We start from the raw sequence: 17474 nt of genomic DNA, 5'->3' as shown, positions 1-17474 counted from the left end.
ATAGTCCGGTGCGTCCTATAGAGCGAAAAATACGGTACTTTGGACCTTTGGATGAGGAAAAGGAGATTGCAGAGAAGCTGCATGAATTCTCTGCATATGTCTTCACAGCAGCAGATGTGACGCTTTCATGGGAAGGGAATCTGAGGAACTGAGACACAGGACAATTGAATGGAGATACTAGGTCAAGTTCTAAGACTTCCTGACAAATTAAAAACTGACAAATCACTGGGGCTGGGATGTCATCCACCCTTAACAACTCAAATGTAAAATTTGTGATCTTCTAACAAAAACATGTCTCCAAGCCTTTGCACCTGAGGACTGGTAAGAATGTAATACCAATATTTTAAAAAGCAATCCAGGAGGAATTTGGGGAATTATATACCTGCCAGTTTAATGCCTATTCTGGGAAAACTAGTGTTAAAAGTAGAATTACCAAGCATATAGAAGAACAGGTTTTGCTGAAGAAGAACTAGCATGACACCCCCCCATGGTCTATTTAATGTGTGTTTTAAATTTATTTTTGCTTTTAACTTTCTTTTATTGTTAGTTTTTTTTAACTAGTTAACGTGTTTTAAACTTTTTTGATTTTGAAGTTTGGTTTTAGGTTTTTATATTGTTATAAACCATTGTGATGCCATACCCCTCTATAAAAATGGAAACATTTGAAATATATTTGTAACAAGAAAACAAATTTATTGATTTTAAAAGACAAGACACAATTTTGTTTTGAAAAACACAAGAAAGCTAGCCTGAGTTCAAGTCTGAAATATTCAGAAAAATCCTACTATCTTTAGTATGTTCCAGTCATTTGTTTAAACAACACACTAAAAGTTAATATATATTTTTATAATTATAAAAGTTCCCCAGTTATTGTACAGTACACAATACAAATTGCCCACAAACTATTATTTAGCTCCTGCCAATTTTGAGAGGACATGATATACTAAAAGATTTAGCATTTTCACAAAAATCACATCAGGAAATACGTATTTACAAAATCAAATACATTATACAAAACCCATCACGTTATTCTGTAAAGATGTTTTCTTTAAATAATTAAAAAGTATATTCAACTGTAATCCAAAAACTGGAAAAGAACATTACATTATCTCACACATACAATCTACAAAAAGTTGCTTACCTCATTTACATTATATATTCAGTCAATTTTGAAAATAAAAAGATCCAATATGCTCTATGAGTGTTTCCTGCATTTCTGTGCTTGTGGGACTGAAAAGCATGACCTGCCACTTACTAAGTGAAATTTAAATGATGGCACGTAACGAAGAACAAAAACAAATTGTAAAATAAAACAGTGAAATAACTTATATCAAAGGTAAGAAAGCCCTGAGTGATAGTAGAGTTAGCAATGGTAAGAACTAAATTTAACCGCATTAGACAGGCACAAATTCCCCAAGTTTTTAAGAAGGCACACAAATGTTTGTTTTGTTTTTTTACAGCCTCACTAGCTATTATTAAAAAAGTCAAATTTCAAATGGGAAAATTAAGTTATAAAAGGAGAAACCTGCTTTGGTTAGACTTTTGTTTTTGATAACTGTACGTTGAAAATTATTTGGTTATTTTGAAACTGTAATTAAGATTTAAAATGTAAGGGTATAATTCCCTAAACTACCTGGGGCTGTACTTCTTGTGCAAGAAATCCATATCACAATTTCAATAGGCTGCTTTTGAAAGTTGCCCTGAGGCTGCAGAGCCAAAGGCAGAACTCCAGGATCTCTGAAATTGGCCAGGGGGGCAAGGGGGAACTTGGGGGCCAGAGGAAGACCGGCCTGGCCCCTCCACTGGTCCAGGAAGAAGGCAGCTTCCCTCACTGGCTACCCTGTGACAGCCGGAGCCAAGCAAAGAAGAGCCACAGCAGAACAGGAAGATCGCTTCCCTTGCATGCCATGTCCTTTTAGTTCATAAGTCTGATTACAGGGCCTGAATCTCACTTTTATTGATGTGAGATGCTTAGGGAGATAGGAATGTAGTAATGAAATAACACAGAAGTACTAAATAGGCACCTTCTTTATAATCAGTATTATACTGGGTTCCATACTTCCTATGCTGTTTTGCAATAATACATACTGTATTTTTCGCTCTGTAAGACGCACCAGACCATAAGACACACCTAGTTTTTGGAGGAGGAAAACAAGAAAAAAAATATTCTGAATCTCAGAAGCCAGAACAAGAAGAGGGATCGCTGCGCAGCGAAAGCAGCAATTCCTCTTGCTGTTCTGGTTTCTGGGATAGCGGTGCAGCCTGCATTCGCTCCCTAAGACGCGCACACACACACATTTCCCCTTACTTTTTAGGAGGGGAAAAAGTGAGTCTTATAGAGCAAAAAATACGGTATATCCTAATGTGGACAACCCATTCAAGCCATATATCTTGTTAAAATTTCAATTTAGGAAATGAAAGGATTCCTATTTATATAGTACTTGCATGCATGCTGAAGATTTGTCTCTCACCTGGCCACGAAAGGTGACTGGTCGTTGCAAAAGTGTCGCGCAACCAAGTGGAAAGGACCACACACTTGTCTTGCTCGACAGTTTTGCTTCCCTCTCAATCGCAAGCTGTTGCCCCATCCCGTTCTCACTGCAGTTAAACCAGATCTCCCTGATTTCCGCTAAGTCTAGGTACAGAAGGCACAATCCACAAGGCATTGCTGCTGGGCAATTTCAACTCGTTTCCTATGTGATTTGTATGGAAGGCTGCCCAGCATCAGTGCTTGGTGAAATGTACAGAGATGAGGCTTAGTAGGATGATGGTTTGCATTCAATGGGTATTCTGGTGTATTTCATTTTACATAATCAATTGAACTGAGAATTCTTACCAAATATTACTCAGGGCTTCATATATATATATGAAAAGAAAAAGAAGGGAGGGAACGAAAAAAAGAGGAGAGAAAAATCATTTAAAAAACAACAACCACAAATTGTTTTGAAATCAAGGCATGTTACTTCAATCAAAAGACCCCAGGCAGTCACTTTGTAAGTGGCTTTAACTATTAAGTAAAATTGGTAACGTAAACTCAGTTCTACTGGCACATAAAATCACTAGCAGCAATGATCAAGGCATGCAAACTGAGAAGCATTTACAGTAAAATTATTATGAATAATAAATTCATAAACCCTTTGAGTATTGCATTCATTTTTAATTATACATTAATTTGAATAGCTTGTCAGAATAAGGGAAGGCTGGTTAGAGGCTTGTGTTAGAGAACCGTAGCGCTCCCAAGTCCCTTCCAGAATAACCACAGCTTCAGTGCAAACTGCTTATTAGTGATGATGCATTGAACCAATGGACAAGAATCTTGCAGAACTCTATTGAGAGCAGGCCAGCGCTCCTGGAGACTCTCCGAGAGAAAGGCAGCTCACCAGCCACCTACTGGGAGCTGTTGGGTGCTCCACACCCTGGCGACTGGGGCACGGCCAGTCCAGCAGCAACAAGGGGTGGTTGGTGGAGCCTCAGCTACAACAGGATTCATAACTTGGGGGGTCACAGGCCGGATCTAGAGACTGGGCTGGTTTGGCAATTGTGACTACGTAAAAAAAAACATATACTGCTCTATCGCCCACAGCCTGTTTTTATCTGCACAATGTCTGAAGTTTGGAATTCCTTAGAAATATGCCACTCTGCATTCAGTAACAAACCGACTTGGGAATGGGGAAATGGGGTGAATCAAGGCTCCAGCTCAACAAAACTAGATGCCTGGCAGGAAAACTATGTGCGCAGCCAAAGGCTTCTCTGAGCACCACAGGAGCTCACAATACGGGAGAGGAAAGCCATTTCCACTCTCAAAATGCAGCCTGCCTTCAGCTGAACAGTGGGTGCAAAACAAAATCCCAAGACACCTGTAATTCCACCCAGTTCTCTCCCAGGAATGCCCGTAGAGGCTCCTTGGGCTGTAGTCACAGCAATACCCTGGGGGAGACCGTCTACAGCACAGCCGTCTCAACTGTGGCCCTCCGTATTTCGTAGGACAATGACTGCCCTAATGGCTGGGGCTGATAGGACTTGGGACCCAACATCTGGAGGGTCATGGGCCAGCCCCCCTGGTTTATAGGATGGGGGTATGTGTAACTGAACTGCAAATGTCTTACAAAATTCAGGTCTCTGAGATACATTTCCTATTTAACACATGCCCATATACTAGCCTAGCAAGATTTCCCCACTACAGTGGTACCTTGGGTTAAGAACTAAATTTGTTCTGGAGGTCCGTTCTTAACCTGAAACTGTTCTTAACCTGAAGCACCACTTTAGCTAATGGGGCCTCCTGCTGCTGCCACGCCGCCGGAGCACGACTTCTGTTCTCATCCTGAAGCAAAGTTCTTAACCCGAGGTACTATTTCTAGGTTAGCGGAGTCTGTAACCTGAAGCGTCTGTAACCCGAGGTACCACTGTATTCTCAAATAAAGTTATTTTCTTGTTAAGTATCTAATTTTAAGAACATATAGGTACTTTTCAATTCATGTTTCTTGGATCAAATAATTTCCCCCTAAACTAGTAGCAACATTAGTTTGCTATAGGCAGTAAATAGCAGAAATGCTAGTTTGCTGCAGGCAGTATTCTAAATGTATTCAGCAGAGATGCCCTCCTCAAATTCAAGTACTGAAATTGAGAAAAAACATTTACAATGCATCCAGATCTTTGATGCTTAAAATGTCTAATAGGGAAGGGCCATAACTCAGTGGCAGACCATGTGCTTTGCATGCAGAAGTTGTCTGTTTCAATCCCTGATATATCCAGGCAGGGCTGGGAATGTTCCCTGCCCCAAACCCTGGAGAGCTGCTGGGTAGACCAGTGTTCATCAACTTCAGGTCCCCAGATGTTGTTAACTACAACTCCCATCATCTCTGACCACAGGCAAAGCTGGATGAGGATGATGGGAGGTGTGGTCCAGCAACAGATCAAGGTTGAAGAACCCTGGGATAGACAATTCTGAGCTCGGTGTACCCCTGGGTCTGACTTTGTATAAGGCAACTTCCAATGTTCCTATGACACACCTATTTAAGTGCAAACCAGGGATGGATCCTAACTTAGTCATACTTTGAGCAGACCTATTGAAATCAAGTCCCACAAACTTCACTGGACTGACTTGAAGAATGACTATGGCTAGATTCAACCCTATGCATGACAACATTTAAAATAAAAATATCCACCCCCCAAAAAAGGTAATTGCTTCAGTAGGATTTGGGGAGCATTCAGAATTCTCTGAAGTAGGGCACAACTCCTTAGATTTTCTTAAGAGTTCTTGGGACCTGTTCCCCTGCAAAACTGTGCACATGGTGTTCATTATCTCAGATAGTGGTTAGGGCTGGGGCCACGGCACTCCTCCTCTTGCCAGTGGTCTCTGAAATATTTGTACCAATCACATTAGCTTACAATGCTCAAAGGGTTAATGCAAGGCGTTACCATCAAAATAATTTCCTATCACTAGAACTAAGCACTGCATTTATGCTTCTATTCCAGTTTTCTTCAGTCACCAAACAACCTTGCAACAGTACTAACATTCCCCTTCCTCTTAACTCATTTTAACCATATAGATAAAAGAGACTGACCTGTAATGCATGAATAAGGGCCCAATTTTCACGTAGGGGTACTACTCTCACCAATCAGTGTTACATATTCCGAAATTAGTGTTATATGAAAGTTAAAAAAAAAATCCTATAGGTATTCCTTATATAAAATTATTCCATTATTGAAACAAGGTTGCAATTAAAAGTCAAACTTAAGTATTTCCTTGCTGATTTGTCTTGAGAAAACTATGCAGTTATTTAATGCTTTACTGAAAATAATTTGAGAGAAGTGTTTCTGATGCTTAAAAATACCTCGTTTTAAATTAAAGAAATTGTATGTAGATCTGTACATTCCTGAATGACGGTACCATTAGTACAAGTCCTGTTTAAATTGTCACCACGCACGGTGAACCAAATGTGGTAACATTGCACATTGGTAACTTTTTAAAAGGTGATCCATTTCTAAAGTAGTGTCGTAATTCCAAGTTGTAATACAAAAATAAGCACAAAGCAAATAATTTCGACAAGACAGTACAAACATTTGTAAGTTTAAAGTGACAGCACCAACTATTTTGCATTCCTGAAGAGCTTATGAAAACTGGGCCTGGCCTCTGAGTAGGAAGTTTCCAGAGTAGCATCTACATTGATCACTGCATTACTTCTGCAAGAGCCAAAAAGTCCTATTTTTAAAACTTATTATTCCTTAAACCAACTTTTTAAGAAAGGAGCCACACAAATCCTATGAGTCTATTCTCCTGCAATGCCATCAAGAGTTAGTAGTGTCCAATGCTTTTTTTCTGGAAAAAAATGTTTAGAGGTACTCTCATTTTCCTACTCATATTGAAATAGTGCCCCTCAATAGACCAAAGTTAGATTCACAAAATGTTGAGGGGTATGCGTACGCCTGCGTCCCCCCAGAAAAAAGCACTGGTAATGTCAATGCTAAGACATAATATTAATATTTGTGTTGTGAATGATGGTTAAATTGGGATTATTTTGTTTAAATTCATCTCCAAGATTCAAAGCCCTCTATGGGTCTGAGGTTTCCTACCCAAGGCAAGTTGGGGGGATTCTGGGGCAACATCTAAGGTCCAAAGGATCTGGGGTGGGAAGAGGGACTTGGGGCAGCCCTCTGGGTTAGGGGCACAGATGGACTTGGGCACATGCAGGGGAGTCTGGGAATCCCAGCCACATTTTGCAAGGAACACTGAAAGGATATAGACACAAAGAGTCGAGTGTCAGAAAGCTCCCTTGATGTGACTTCATGATTACACGGAAGGGTCTGTGGGGACAATGCAGGGCAGAGGACTCACCCGATTTGTGAGACCAATAAATAGAAAAGCAGAAATTATCAACTGCCACTAAATTAAGTGAGAAAAATACGCACATTTGGATTGATCAAAACTAGTGTTCCATTTTTAAAAAATATTAACTTATCAGAGCATTTTTGGATGAATCTGGGGCAATATGTGGCTGCAGAGATCCATCTTATTTACCTGGTTCCATTACAGACTAGAATGTCACCTTTTAATCAGAAAACTTGACATAAGATAAAATTATATATTGATCTTTTTGGCACCTTGAATACAGTGATCAACTAAGGTGGGAAGGCGAAAAGAGTTGACTTACAGAGGATTTACAAGGCCTGTCTCTCTCAGAAAACTAAATTTGCATCTTTGTCATTTCGCTGCATGAACAAAATTCAACAATAATGAAAAGGACAATGATTAGAAAACATACAAGTTTGCCATCTCAAAGGATTATTATCAGTAAATAAATCTAATCTCCTTACTAGAGCCTTAAAAAACTATGCTGAAAAGTGTTTCTTTGTTTTTACATTTAATTTCACTGTATTTAAGTGTAAACATTTCATAATGCACAATGAGAGGGAGTAAGTATCACAGCTTAGATTTCTTTAAAAAATGGTGAGGGGGTACAGACGTGATGGATTTTGAGCGGGGGGATGGGGACACATTTAAATAACAGAGGAAACAGAATGATCATGGAATCATATCAGCATAAGTTAAACAATGTGGCAGGAATGACCAGGCACAAGATCTTGCCTGGCCGCTCTGCCAGTGGGCCTCCAATTCTGCAACTTTAAGAAAATTCATAAAGCTTGGTTTAGAAGTATAAATGTTTAAATTAAAAAATTAGTAAATCTTTAGAAATTCTTGAAACATGAAAAACCTAGGATCAAACTTGTGTGCTATAAATATACCAACAATTTCTCCTTGCTGTTCAAGCATCTGGTGACTCTAACCTTAAATATCGTCTTTCAGACAAATGACAAACAAGGCTCTGAATATTTGACATGGGCCTTGCGCTATAGAGTCTGTGAATTTTCTTTGTGCTTTCCTTCATTTTTGGTTTGTTTTGATCAAACTAAGGAAATTCAGGTATATTTTCAACCAATGACATGTTTAATCCGTTATACTTGTAACAGGTCATTAGACAAAAGCAAAACCAAAAAACCCCACATATAGTATGATTTAACCAGTAAATGAAACAGCAGACTGACCCCCCACATGTGCACAAATTGTAACTATATGCTGCTTTAAAAAGTTTTGCTTACTTTACTTTTTAAAAATTAAAAGTAGATAAGGGTTTAGAAATATATATAAATTCTTGTTTGGAAATTGGCTAACCTATTTTGTTGACCTTTGACATTGTTAAAGCTAGTTTTGTTTTTCATACACTCCCCTCCCCACCAAGAAAATCTGATTAGTAATAAAGTGAAATTCAGCTATAAAGAAGAAATATGCCGTCACTCTAAGCGGGATAGTGTATCTAATAAATAAATAAAGAAAATCTTGATTTTTGAAAACTATGTAACCTGCCCTTCTACTGTTTGGGGACTTGGGGGAGGAGGGGAGAAAGAAAGAAGACAGGCACACTTTGCTGAATCAATGCAAGAGTTATTAACAAGAAAATCTTAGCTTCAGTTCTGTTTAAGGCACCATGTAATAGCCGAGGTACAATGATCCCTGATGTACATTCTTAAATGGCAATGGTCCGTCTAGCCACCTATTCAAATTCTACGCAATTGGGAAATAAGTACAAGTGACATGTGCCAGTTTCACTGCCTTTTAAACATTTTTGTATAAAATGAAATCCACTTAAGAACCAGGAATTATTTTGAGCAAAGTTACAATGCAGGTTGCTACATTCCTTGCATCCTATAAACTATCTTTAACAAGAGCAGCAGATTGAACTATCACGGGGAAAAGGACATGGAATAAAAAAAGTCATCTGAAAGGAATGGTTTCCTGCATGTCCAGTTCAGCATAAGTAGTACGTACACTTAAAAAATAATAATCAAGATGCTTTTCTTTTCTTTTTCTAGCTTCAGTCTCTAGCATCGACAGTCCCACTGAAGAGCAGAAAGCATCTGGGTGGTGGTCCCCTGTGTTTATGTGGTGCATCATCCCCCCAGGACAGGCTCCAAATCTGCTGCAAGCTCAACTGAAACCAGCGGAGATTGCACAGAGTCGGCCGCTTGGGCAGACGGCACCTGAAATCAGTAGTCTTAAAAGAGAGGAGTTGGTACGCAAATAACTGATTCTTTTTTGAAAAGGAAGCTTGCATTGTCTGTAATGGTGTCCTGTGTACATGAATTAAGTACACATTGCCACATGTGATCAGAGCTCTCATTTATCCTGCAACCATGAGAATCGCTCTTCCTCTGAGAAAGACGACAGTCTATGTTCTCTAGCGTCATAATAAAATTTCCAATATAACCCCTGAACACTCTGAAACGTATCAAAATAGCATCTTCCAGTTCTGTCCAATGAAAGCTGCCTTTCCTATAACAAGTTTAATGCAGCTGCTATCAAATGAGCAGGCCTCCAGTGTAAATCAAAGAGGAAAATTCTTGATATTTCAGAGTGCAATTAATTAAAACCCTATTTATACGAAATCACCATGACTAACAGTTAACATTAAAATATTTTGTAAAAACTATGAAAAATTAAATTACTTTTAATTATAAAGAGGACAAAAACATTAACATTAAGCTTCTCAAAAACGCTTCTTGACTCTTGAAACTAAGAAAACTCTTTATATTAAGCGGCCAGTGTAAAATGATTGTATTTACCAATTTTTTTTTTTCTTTTCCAAAAGAGACCTGGAGAAATACATACACTCATTTCATTTCACAACTCCAGTAAAAGTAATGTTCAAGCACAGATAAAATTTGACAACAGTCGACCTTCAGACTTCTTTTTTTGCATCCCTCCCCTCCCCCATGATAAGCCCAACATCAACAGGGCTAATATAATCTGGAAAAAAAAGAGCTTTAATATCTGTTAGACTGCAGTATACGTGTTCCCAGTGGCACTGCATTGTCTGATCGTTTGCGTGGCTGTCACAATGTGCTCGTTGTGCAGGGGACTCAGCAGGCTCTGCTGAACTCCGCTCTCCAGGACGGGTTGCAGGCAGCCCACCTGGAAGGCCTGGCTCAGATCACTCTTCTCTCTCTTGGCTTGCGGCTCTCCGGAGTCATCCAGCTCTTCGTCCATTTCGCTTTCCACTTCACTACCTTCATCTGCACAAATAAAACCACCATGAATCCTGCAATCTGAAAGAGCCAGAGGATTGGGAGATGGAATTGTTTAGCAACCCGACCATTTCCCTAAGTATCAACTGTTCCCAGTTTGGGACCCCGGCCAAGAATAACGAGGCAAACTTGCAGGTGCATCTGTGTACCCAGTTAGTCAAAGAATTCACTATTTCCTAAACTTGCAGGTGCAGGTTGAATTATTCCTGCATTGCAGGGGGTTGGACTAGGTGACTCTCCAGCCCCCCCCCAACTCGACAATTCTATGATTCTGTTATTCTACTTTCAGTCATCCTAACTATCATACTGGGGATTCTGACCGTGTTTCATGGTAATCAAGATTTCCTATAATCTACATGCCTATTATACTTCCGGTTTCAGAACTATATTATCTCAGTGTATACCGATCTCTCATTCTCATAACCTCTGACCAGGGTTTAAACTGGTTTAAACAGGGTTCAGCATTGTGTCATACTGGTTTCATTAAGCCTGATTTGTCCATTATTCTGGAACAGTTTTAAATATTACACGGTACACACGTTTCACCACTTCACCTGTTCCTGGATCCAGTGGTGCTTTGTATGAGCAGAAGGTACTGCTGATACTCCCCTGAGAGGTGTTTCTAAGGGGACGCTAGAACACCATCAGTTTGCTATTTCTGTCTTTCAAACAAGGCAAGAATAACGATATCTCACTTGGTGGGGTCCTAGTCTCCAATGGAGAAGTGCATTTCTGTTCATGCAAGATGTCCCACCGCCCGCAATCCTATTGATTTCCAGAGGGTTCTCTGATCCTCCAAATGGATTTTTGGAGAGAAAAGAGAGCTGTAGCAGGGAGGTGAGATTAAGAAAGCACCACTGCACAAGCCAAATTCTACTTGCAATTCTCTGGATGCAACCCAAGATCTAGAACAAACTTCCTACTGACCTTTGTCCATATTTCCAGGAGACACAGCATTTAAATCACCAAACTGCAGAGGAGGAAAGCATAACAAATAGATAGATAAATATTATTGTTAAAATTCCTATACTGCCCTTCACCCGAGCATCACAGCGCAGTTTACAATATAAAAACACAACAATATATAATGCAGTAACAAAAAAAAACCCCCAATGTCCCACAGGCACATTTAAAAGGCCGTAGATTGTTTAAGAGGATAAGAGGAACGTTTCTGCCTGGCGCTTAAAGATATCTACTGAAGGCATCAGGCTAACGTCGCCAGGCAGAACATTCCACAAATGAGGAGCCACTGTGGAAAAGACCCCTTCTCGGGCTCTGATTCTCTGAACCTCTTGTGGAGAGGGCACATGAAGAAGGGCCTTGGAACACACACACACACACACACACACACACACACACACACACACACACACACTGCATTATCTGAACATTTTCTCTTGCAGTCAAATCCTTTGACCCATCTAGTCCCCCTGGCTCCACAGGAACAACACAATAATAATAATAATAAATAATAATAATAATAATAAATTTTTATTTATATCCCGCCCTCCCCAGCCGAAGCCGGGCTCAGGGCGGCTAACAACAATAAAATAATACAACATTCTAAAATCATTTCATTATAAAATTAATTCAAGCAGCGATTGACCCCTATGTTCAGATTTTGGGGCTTCATCCCTCAGTCCTCTGGGCTTCTCCAAGGTTCGAAGATGTCAGGGGTGGTAAGGAAATGTTTATACTAACACAAAGCACAAAGTCTTTTAATCTGACTCTGACTTATAAAAAGTATTTGAGACCAAGCGGGAGGAAAGAATGAGAAAGTGGACGACAGCATTCAAAAGGAAGCATTTGACAACAGAAAAGGCAACAACAATGGTTGTGACACTTGGTGAATGGAGGCAAGGCACACTCTTTGCCTACTTGGCACCTTTCCTCATAAGACACTCTTGCAGATTTTAGCCCAAGAAATAGAAATAATTATTGTGTGGTATACCAGACAAGCAAGAAGTTCCTTGGATAAGCTTTGATATGTCGAGAAAAGCCACAGTAAGCAAATAGGATGCAGGCAGTCTATTTTAAGGCTTATTATTACTTTCAATTAAAAAGGCAGGCAGCACATTTTCTCAAGTTCTTGTGCACAATTTTGATACAAAATCTCTGAGGGTGATTAGGAGTTAACTAATAAGAAGATCACTATTAGGATGATAAGAAAAACCAATTTTGAGAAAACAAGAACTTTATTTACTCTAGAAAGAAGCAAAGGAAGGATGTGAATGATCTAACTTCATTCACTGATGTGCTATGCCAGGGTGACAGAACAAATTGTATTATTATTATTATTAGAATTTATATACCACCCTATACCCGGAGGTCTCAAATATGAATTTTGGATATTGGAAAATTATAGACTCAAAGAGCAAATTTTGAGGTTTGGCACTTAGGGAAAAACTCAGCATGAACAGATACATTCTGACAAACTAGAATGAACAATTCAGCATGGTTTCAGGAACTAAAGTATTAGATACTACAACTGAAAATTGGATTTTACATCTGTCACACCCAAATCTTACATAAAGAGATTTCAGTCCAACAATTATCCCATGTATTCCCCACAAGATGCATTTATTTCTTAACTGAAAACACTTTAGAGAAAATTATTTCTAATTCAATTTTATCAGCTGGAAAAGTGTTCTGGCTGTGGACTTACTTCTCCCATAACCGCAATAGGTGTCTCTCCTGTGGCTTGAGCAACACGATGTTCAACTAAGTAAAACATGTATTCGTCATACAATAGACGGATCAGATGAAAAGAACCAAAGCTAGCAGCACTGCGCAAGGTTAAATCTCGAATAACCATTGAGCTGTATAAAAATAAAAATGGGAAATATGATCATTCATAATTACTTCAGAAACCTCTGACTTAATTTCCAAAGTTATCCAAAATAATTCTGAAAAATCAAACCACTTAGGAAAATATGCTTATTTACATTGCATTTAGAAAGTTCTATTAATGTGTAAATAGCCCAGTTGGGACGTAACATTAAACGACGGTTTAGAGCAACATGAATGAACAGAAGTGAGCTTTGGGTTTGCATGCTCACCCCTCCTCCTCTGGAACAGCCACAGGGAGATCTGAAGTTTTTGCTTCCTGATTTAAGCTAACCAAAGTTTCTTGTTACACCCAAACTGGGAACTCTGGTTAACTTAATCTACAACAAACCATTCTTTGATCCCAGCGTGTTTTAATAAACCATCATTTAAGCTAAAAACAGTCTGTCCTTTTTGGGCATTATAATAAACTGCAGCTAGGAAACAGATGGTTCAAGTTTCCTCGTTTTATCTGTGCTGGAGTGGAAGAGATAAGGGCAAGGTGTGAACATGAGGCTTATCCACATAATGATAAACTACAATTTACTGTACTGTTATATCCATTTTCTTGGTCAAATTCAATTTTTGTTGTTATGACCATCATGGTCATTTCAAGCACCAGCAAAAAGAATTGTACATCCTATGCATACTATATAGAATGTGCAGAAATACACCGTTAAAAAGCAGAGTTTACCAATGTATACAGATATATCTTAAAATACAGACCAACACGAATCAGTTTCTATATTACATTGCCGATCAAACTTTACAGTCCACCATACTATCTTTAATGAACATTCTTCTGCTTCTGAGCTGCAACTGCAAATCTTGCTGTCGGTCACAAACTTCTCCGTGCCAGACAATAACTACGCGATTTTCACTCAGTCGTCCACATCAGGCATCTCACACATTAATTCCAGAATATACTTAGCTCTCCGTTCAGGATACAGAGGTCAATATACCATATTTTTTGCTCTATAGGACGCACTTTTTCCCCTTCAAAAATGAAGGGGAAATGTGTGTGCGTCCTATGGAGCGAAGACGCCATAGCCCTGCGACCCTCTCCCGGCTGGAGAGGTGACGCGCGGCTATGGCAGGAGCCTCTTTAGCCGTGCGCCACCTCTCCAGCTGGGAGAGCGCGTGCGGGGCTAAAGCAGCCCCCCCGCGTCCCTCTCCCAGCTGGAGAGGTGACGCGCGACTATGGCAGCAGGCTCTCCGCTGCGCCTTTCCGCTGCTCCCTGACCTGCTCTTTGGGGCTGGTGGTGGGCTTCCCCCCGCCAGCCCCAAAGAGCAGGTCGAAAGGAACCTGAAGCCTGGTGCACACCGACCCCTCTCGCTCTCCAGGCTTCCAAGGTAACCGCCTGAACGCACCCCAAACAGCACCTTGTTTTAGAGCGGGAAAACAAGAGAGGGGAAATTCTCCCCCTCTCTGCGCAGCGCCTCCTGCTACTTCGCTGAAGGGGCGCTGGGCAGAGAGGGGGAGAATTTTTTTTCTTGTTCTCCCCCCTCTAAAACAAGGTGCGTCGTATTGTCCGGTGCGTCCTACGGTGCAAAAAATACGGTAGTACATAATGATAGAGGTCTTCTACTGCTTGTGTACAAAGCTGGAATTTTCCTGCAGCATCCCTTCCATTGTGTGGGTCAATATCACTTATCGTAGGCATATGGGTGAAATGATGCAGCAAATATATAGCCATGGCTTTGGCTACTCAGTGCTGTGCTTAGAAGCACCATGTATTACAACTCTGAATAGAGTCCCATACCTAATATATACAGCCTTTTTAACAGAAGCAACCTACAGCCAGCGTAGTCAACAGAAAGGCCCAGCCTGGAAAAATCACCCCGCAGAACCCTACAGTGGCTGCCACAAACGGTAGAACTAGATTGACAATACCTATTCATTAACCACAAGGATCACATTACCTATATCAAAAATTGAGTTCTGATCTTAAGTATGAGGTTAATAATTATCTCAGCAATGATTGACTCATTTTGGGGACCCACAAAGACATCAGATAGCTCCAAGGAAGGAAGGTATAATAGTTAATAATACTTCAAAGTTGTGATTCCCAAACACAACAAAGCCTAAGTATATGTAACTGCACTTGCTCATGTTTCTCTCTTGTTACTCTCCTCCACCTCTGAAAAAAACTTTTAGGTGTAAGCGCCCTCAAACATTATTTTTTAGGTGGTGGCGGCATATATGGTAAATGCCACAAAGTTCACTTGTGTTGTTAGTAAGATAAAAGACTGTGTGCTTGTGACAGAGCGCCAATTGTTCAGAGTCTGCTAAGGCACTGACCTGTAGAAAGACCACTTTAAGAGAAACTGCCGTGCTGCTTTAGGAAAACTCGGCCTTCCTTCGTACGGTTTCAGTGCTTGCATCATGACGTTGTCAAGCCAGGCCGCCCACTGCTCCAGAGTGCTCTGCTGCTGAAGAGTCATCTTGAAATCTGTTTCCAACCTCTGCACCATGTTGTCATCACACTGGCACACCCAGGAAGCCTGCTCCTGTCCCAGTACAAAAAAGGCACAAGAAGAATCCAGTTATGGGGACTTAAGAGACGGCAGAGAAGGAAAGAAGCCCATGAGCACATCAAAGGGCAGCAGGTTTGGTTTTTTAATCTGCAGGGTTGGCAGCAGGCTCAGAGCTGCTGATTTGTCAGGGCTGTTCATCTCTCAGGGAACGTTCTCAGCTTGTGCTTCCCCAGAACAAAGGGAGTCCGGAAGAGAGCGCTGCTGCTGCGACTGCTGCCTCCACACTTGCTCTCCATTTCCAGCTTCAAGCACATAGACACAGCTCTGGCTGTGTCGGCAAACAGCAAACCACACAACCTCACAAGCAGGCGAGGAGGCAGAGGTGATTAATAGCAACAACAGCAACAACATCACTGCCGTGAAGCTAAAAAGGATGGGGACCAAGGGTGGCTGTGCAGTTGACAAGGCCAGGTTGATTTCTCCCCGCGGCCTTCGGCTTGTGAGGCGGCCATCATGGTGTTCAAACGCTACGTTGAGATTGGCCGAGTTGCCTATATTTCTTTTGGACCACATGCGGGCAAGCTGGTAGCGATTGTGGATGTTATTGATCAGAACAGGGCACTAGTAGATGGTCCTTGCAGCAGTGTCCGAAGGCAAGCTATGCCCTTCAAGTGCATGCAGTTGACTGACTTTGTTCTCAAGTTTCCTCACAGTGCTCGTCAAAAGTATGTGAGAGCCGCTTGGGAGAAGGAAAACATTAACGAGAAGTGGAAAACTACCAGATGGGCACAAAAAAATTGAAGCCAGGAAGAAGAAAGCCAAGATGTCAGATTTTGATCGTTACAAGGTCATGAAGGCCAAGAAAATGAGAAACAGAATCATCAAGCACGAAGTGAAGAAGCTGCAGAAGGCTGCTGCTGCTCCTCCTCCCAAAAAAGAATAAATAGTCAGCAAATAAAATTTCATTTTTATGTAAATAATAATAATAATAATAATAATAATAATAATAATAATAATAATTTATTTATACCCCGCCCATCTGGCTGGGCCTCCCCAGCCACTCTGGGCGGCTTCCATAAAAACCAAAAATACAGTAAAATATCACACGTTAAAAACTTCCCTGAACAATAATACTTCTATTAATATTATAATATAATATTATTATATTAATAATACTATTAATATAACTTCCCTGAATAATAATAAAAATAATTTAAAAAAGACAAGGCCAGGTTGGCGGCTGCAGCTGTGCTGTAGCAGCCAGGGGAGGAAGTGAGGCAGAGGCCAAGGAGCTGCTCACTTGCACCTCAACCCTCATAATGCTGATGATGCTTCAAGTTGGGTGTGAGAAAGCAAGAAGGAGGAAGGGATGGCATCAAAGGAAGGGCACCCAACATTGAGCTTGCAAGTGAAGTAAGGGCTGCATTTTAAGAAGTGACATTTTGCACCCTTTTTCGTCCAAGGCCTGCTTTTTTATTCCAACTCTTATTATAGGGTAGCATTTGTGAAGTCAAGAAATACCGTATTTTTCATTCTATAGGATGCACCCGACCATAGGACGCACCTTGTTTTAGAGGGGGAGAACAAGAAAAAAAAAATCTCCCCCTCTCTGCTCAGCGCCCCTTCAGCGAAGCGGCAGGAGAAACGGAGCCCCTTCCATTTCTCCTCCCGCTTTGCTGAAGGGGCACTGCGCAGCTCTCCCTCTATGCTGAAGCCAGGATAGCCGCCTGAAGCCTTTGGAGCGCAGCGCGAGGTCCCACTGCGCTCCAAAGGCTTCAGGCAGCTATCCCTAAAGCCTGGAGAGCGAGAGGGGTCTGTGCGCACCGACCTCTCTCGCTCTCCAGGCTTCAGCGAAAGCAATGCGTAGCCTCCAGAGCGCGGAGTGAGAGCTCCCTCTGCGCTTTGGAGGCTTCGTGTTGCTATCGCTGAAGCCAAGGCGCCTGCATTCGCTCCATAGGACGCACACACATTTCCCCTTAATTTTTGGAGAGGGAAAAGTGTGGCCTATAGAGTGAAAAATACGGTAGATACAAAAAATATAAAGCTACACGATCTCCAGCTTCTTCCTGGACAAAACAGATAGCACAGTC

General features: G+C 41.0%; 2 protein-coding genes across 7 annotated transcripts in view; one reads left to right on the top strand and one right to left on the bottom strand.

Annotated features, from left to right (window-relative positions):
* Positions 1-9804: 9804 nt before the first annotated feature.
* Positions 9805-17474, bottom strand: part of RFX3 (regulatory factor X3) — a 112878-nt gene continuing 105208 nt past the window's right edge. For 4 of the 6 annotated variants that reach the window (XM_082204773.1, XM_082204776.1, XM_082204775.1 and 1 more), the window contains 4 exons: positions 15209-15417; positions 12746-12899; positions 11008-11050; positions 9805-10101 (listed from right to left, as the gene is read on the bottom strand). In XM_082204773.1, coding sequence (XP_082060899.1) covers positions 9830-10101; positions 11008-11050; positions 12746-12899; positions 15209-15417 — 678 coding nt within the window. In that variant the 3' untranslated portion in view covers positions 9805-9829. The remainder of the gene's footprint in view (positions 10102-11007; positions 11051-12745; positions 12900-15208; positions 15418-17474) is intronic. The other 2 variants (XM_082204774.1, XM_082204772.1) reach the window with 1 other exon arrangement.
* Positions 15849-16349, top strand: LOC309522071 (large ribosomal subunit protein eL14-like). Its single transcript, XM_082205286.1, is given in 2 exon segments — positions 15849-16176; positions 16178-16349. Coding segments are annotated over 2 exon segments (429 nt in total). The 5' UTR covers positions 15849-15897; the 3' UTR covers positions 16328-16349.

This window comes from Podarcis vaucheri (genome assembly GCF_965113315.1).
Source record: "Podarcis vaucheri genome assembly, chromosome: 17".
Taxonomy (NCBI): domain Eukaryota; kingdom Metazoa; phylum Chordata; class Lepidosauria; order Squamata; family Lacertidae; genus Podarcis; species Podarcis vaucheri.
Note: the sequence above shows the minus strand (reverse complement) of the source record. Positions and strands in the feature narration are given on the sequence as shown.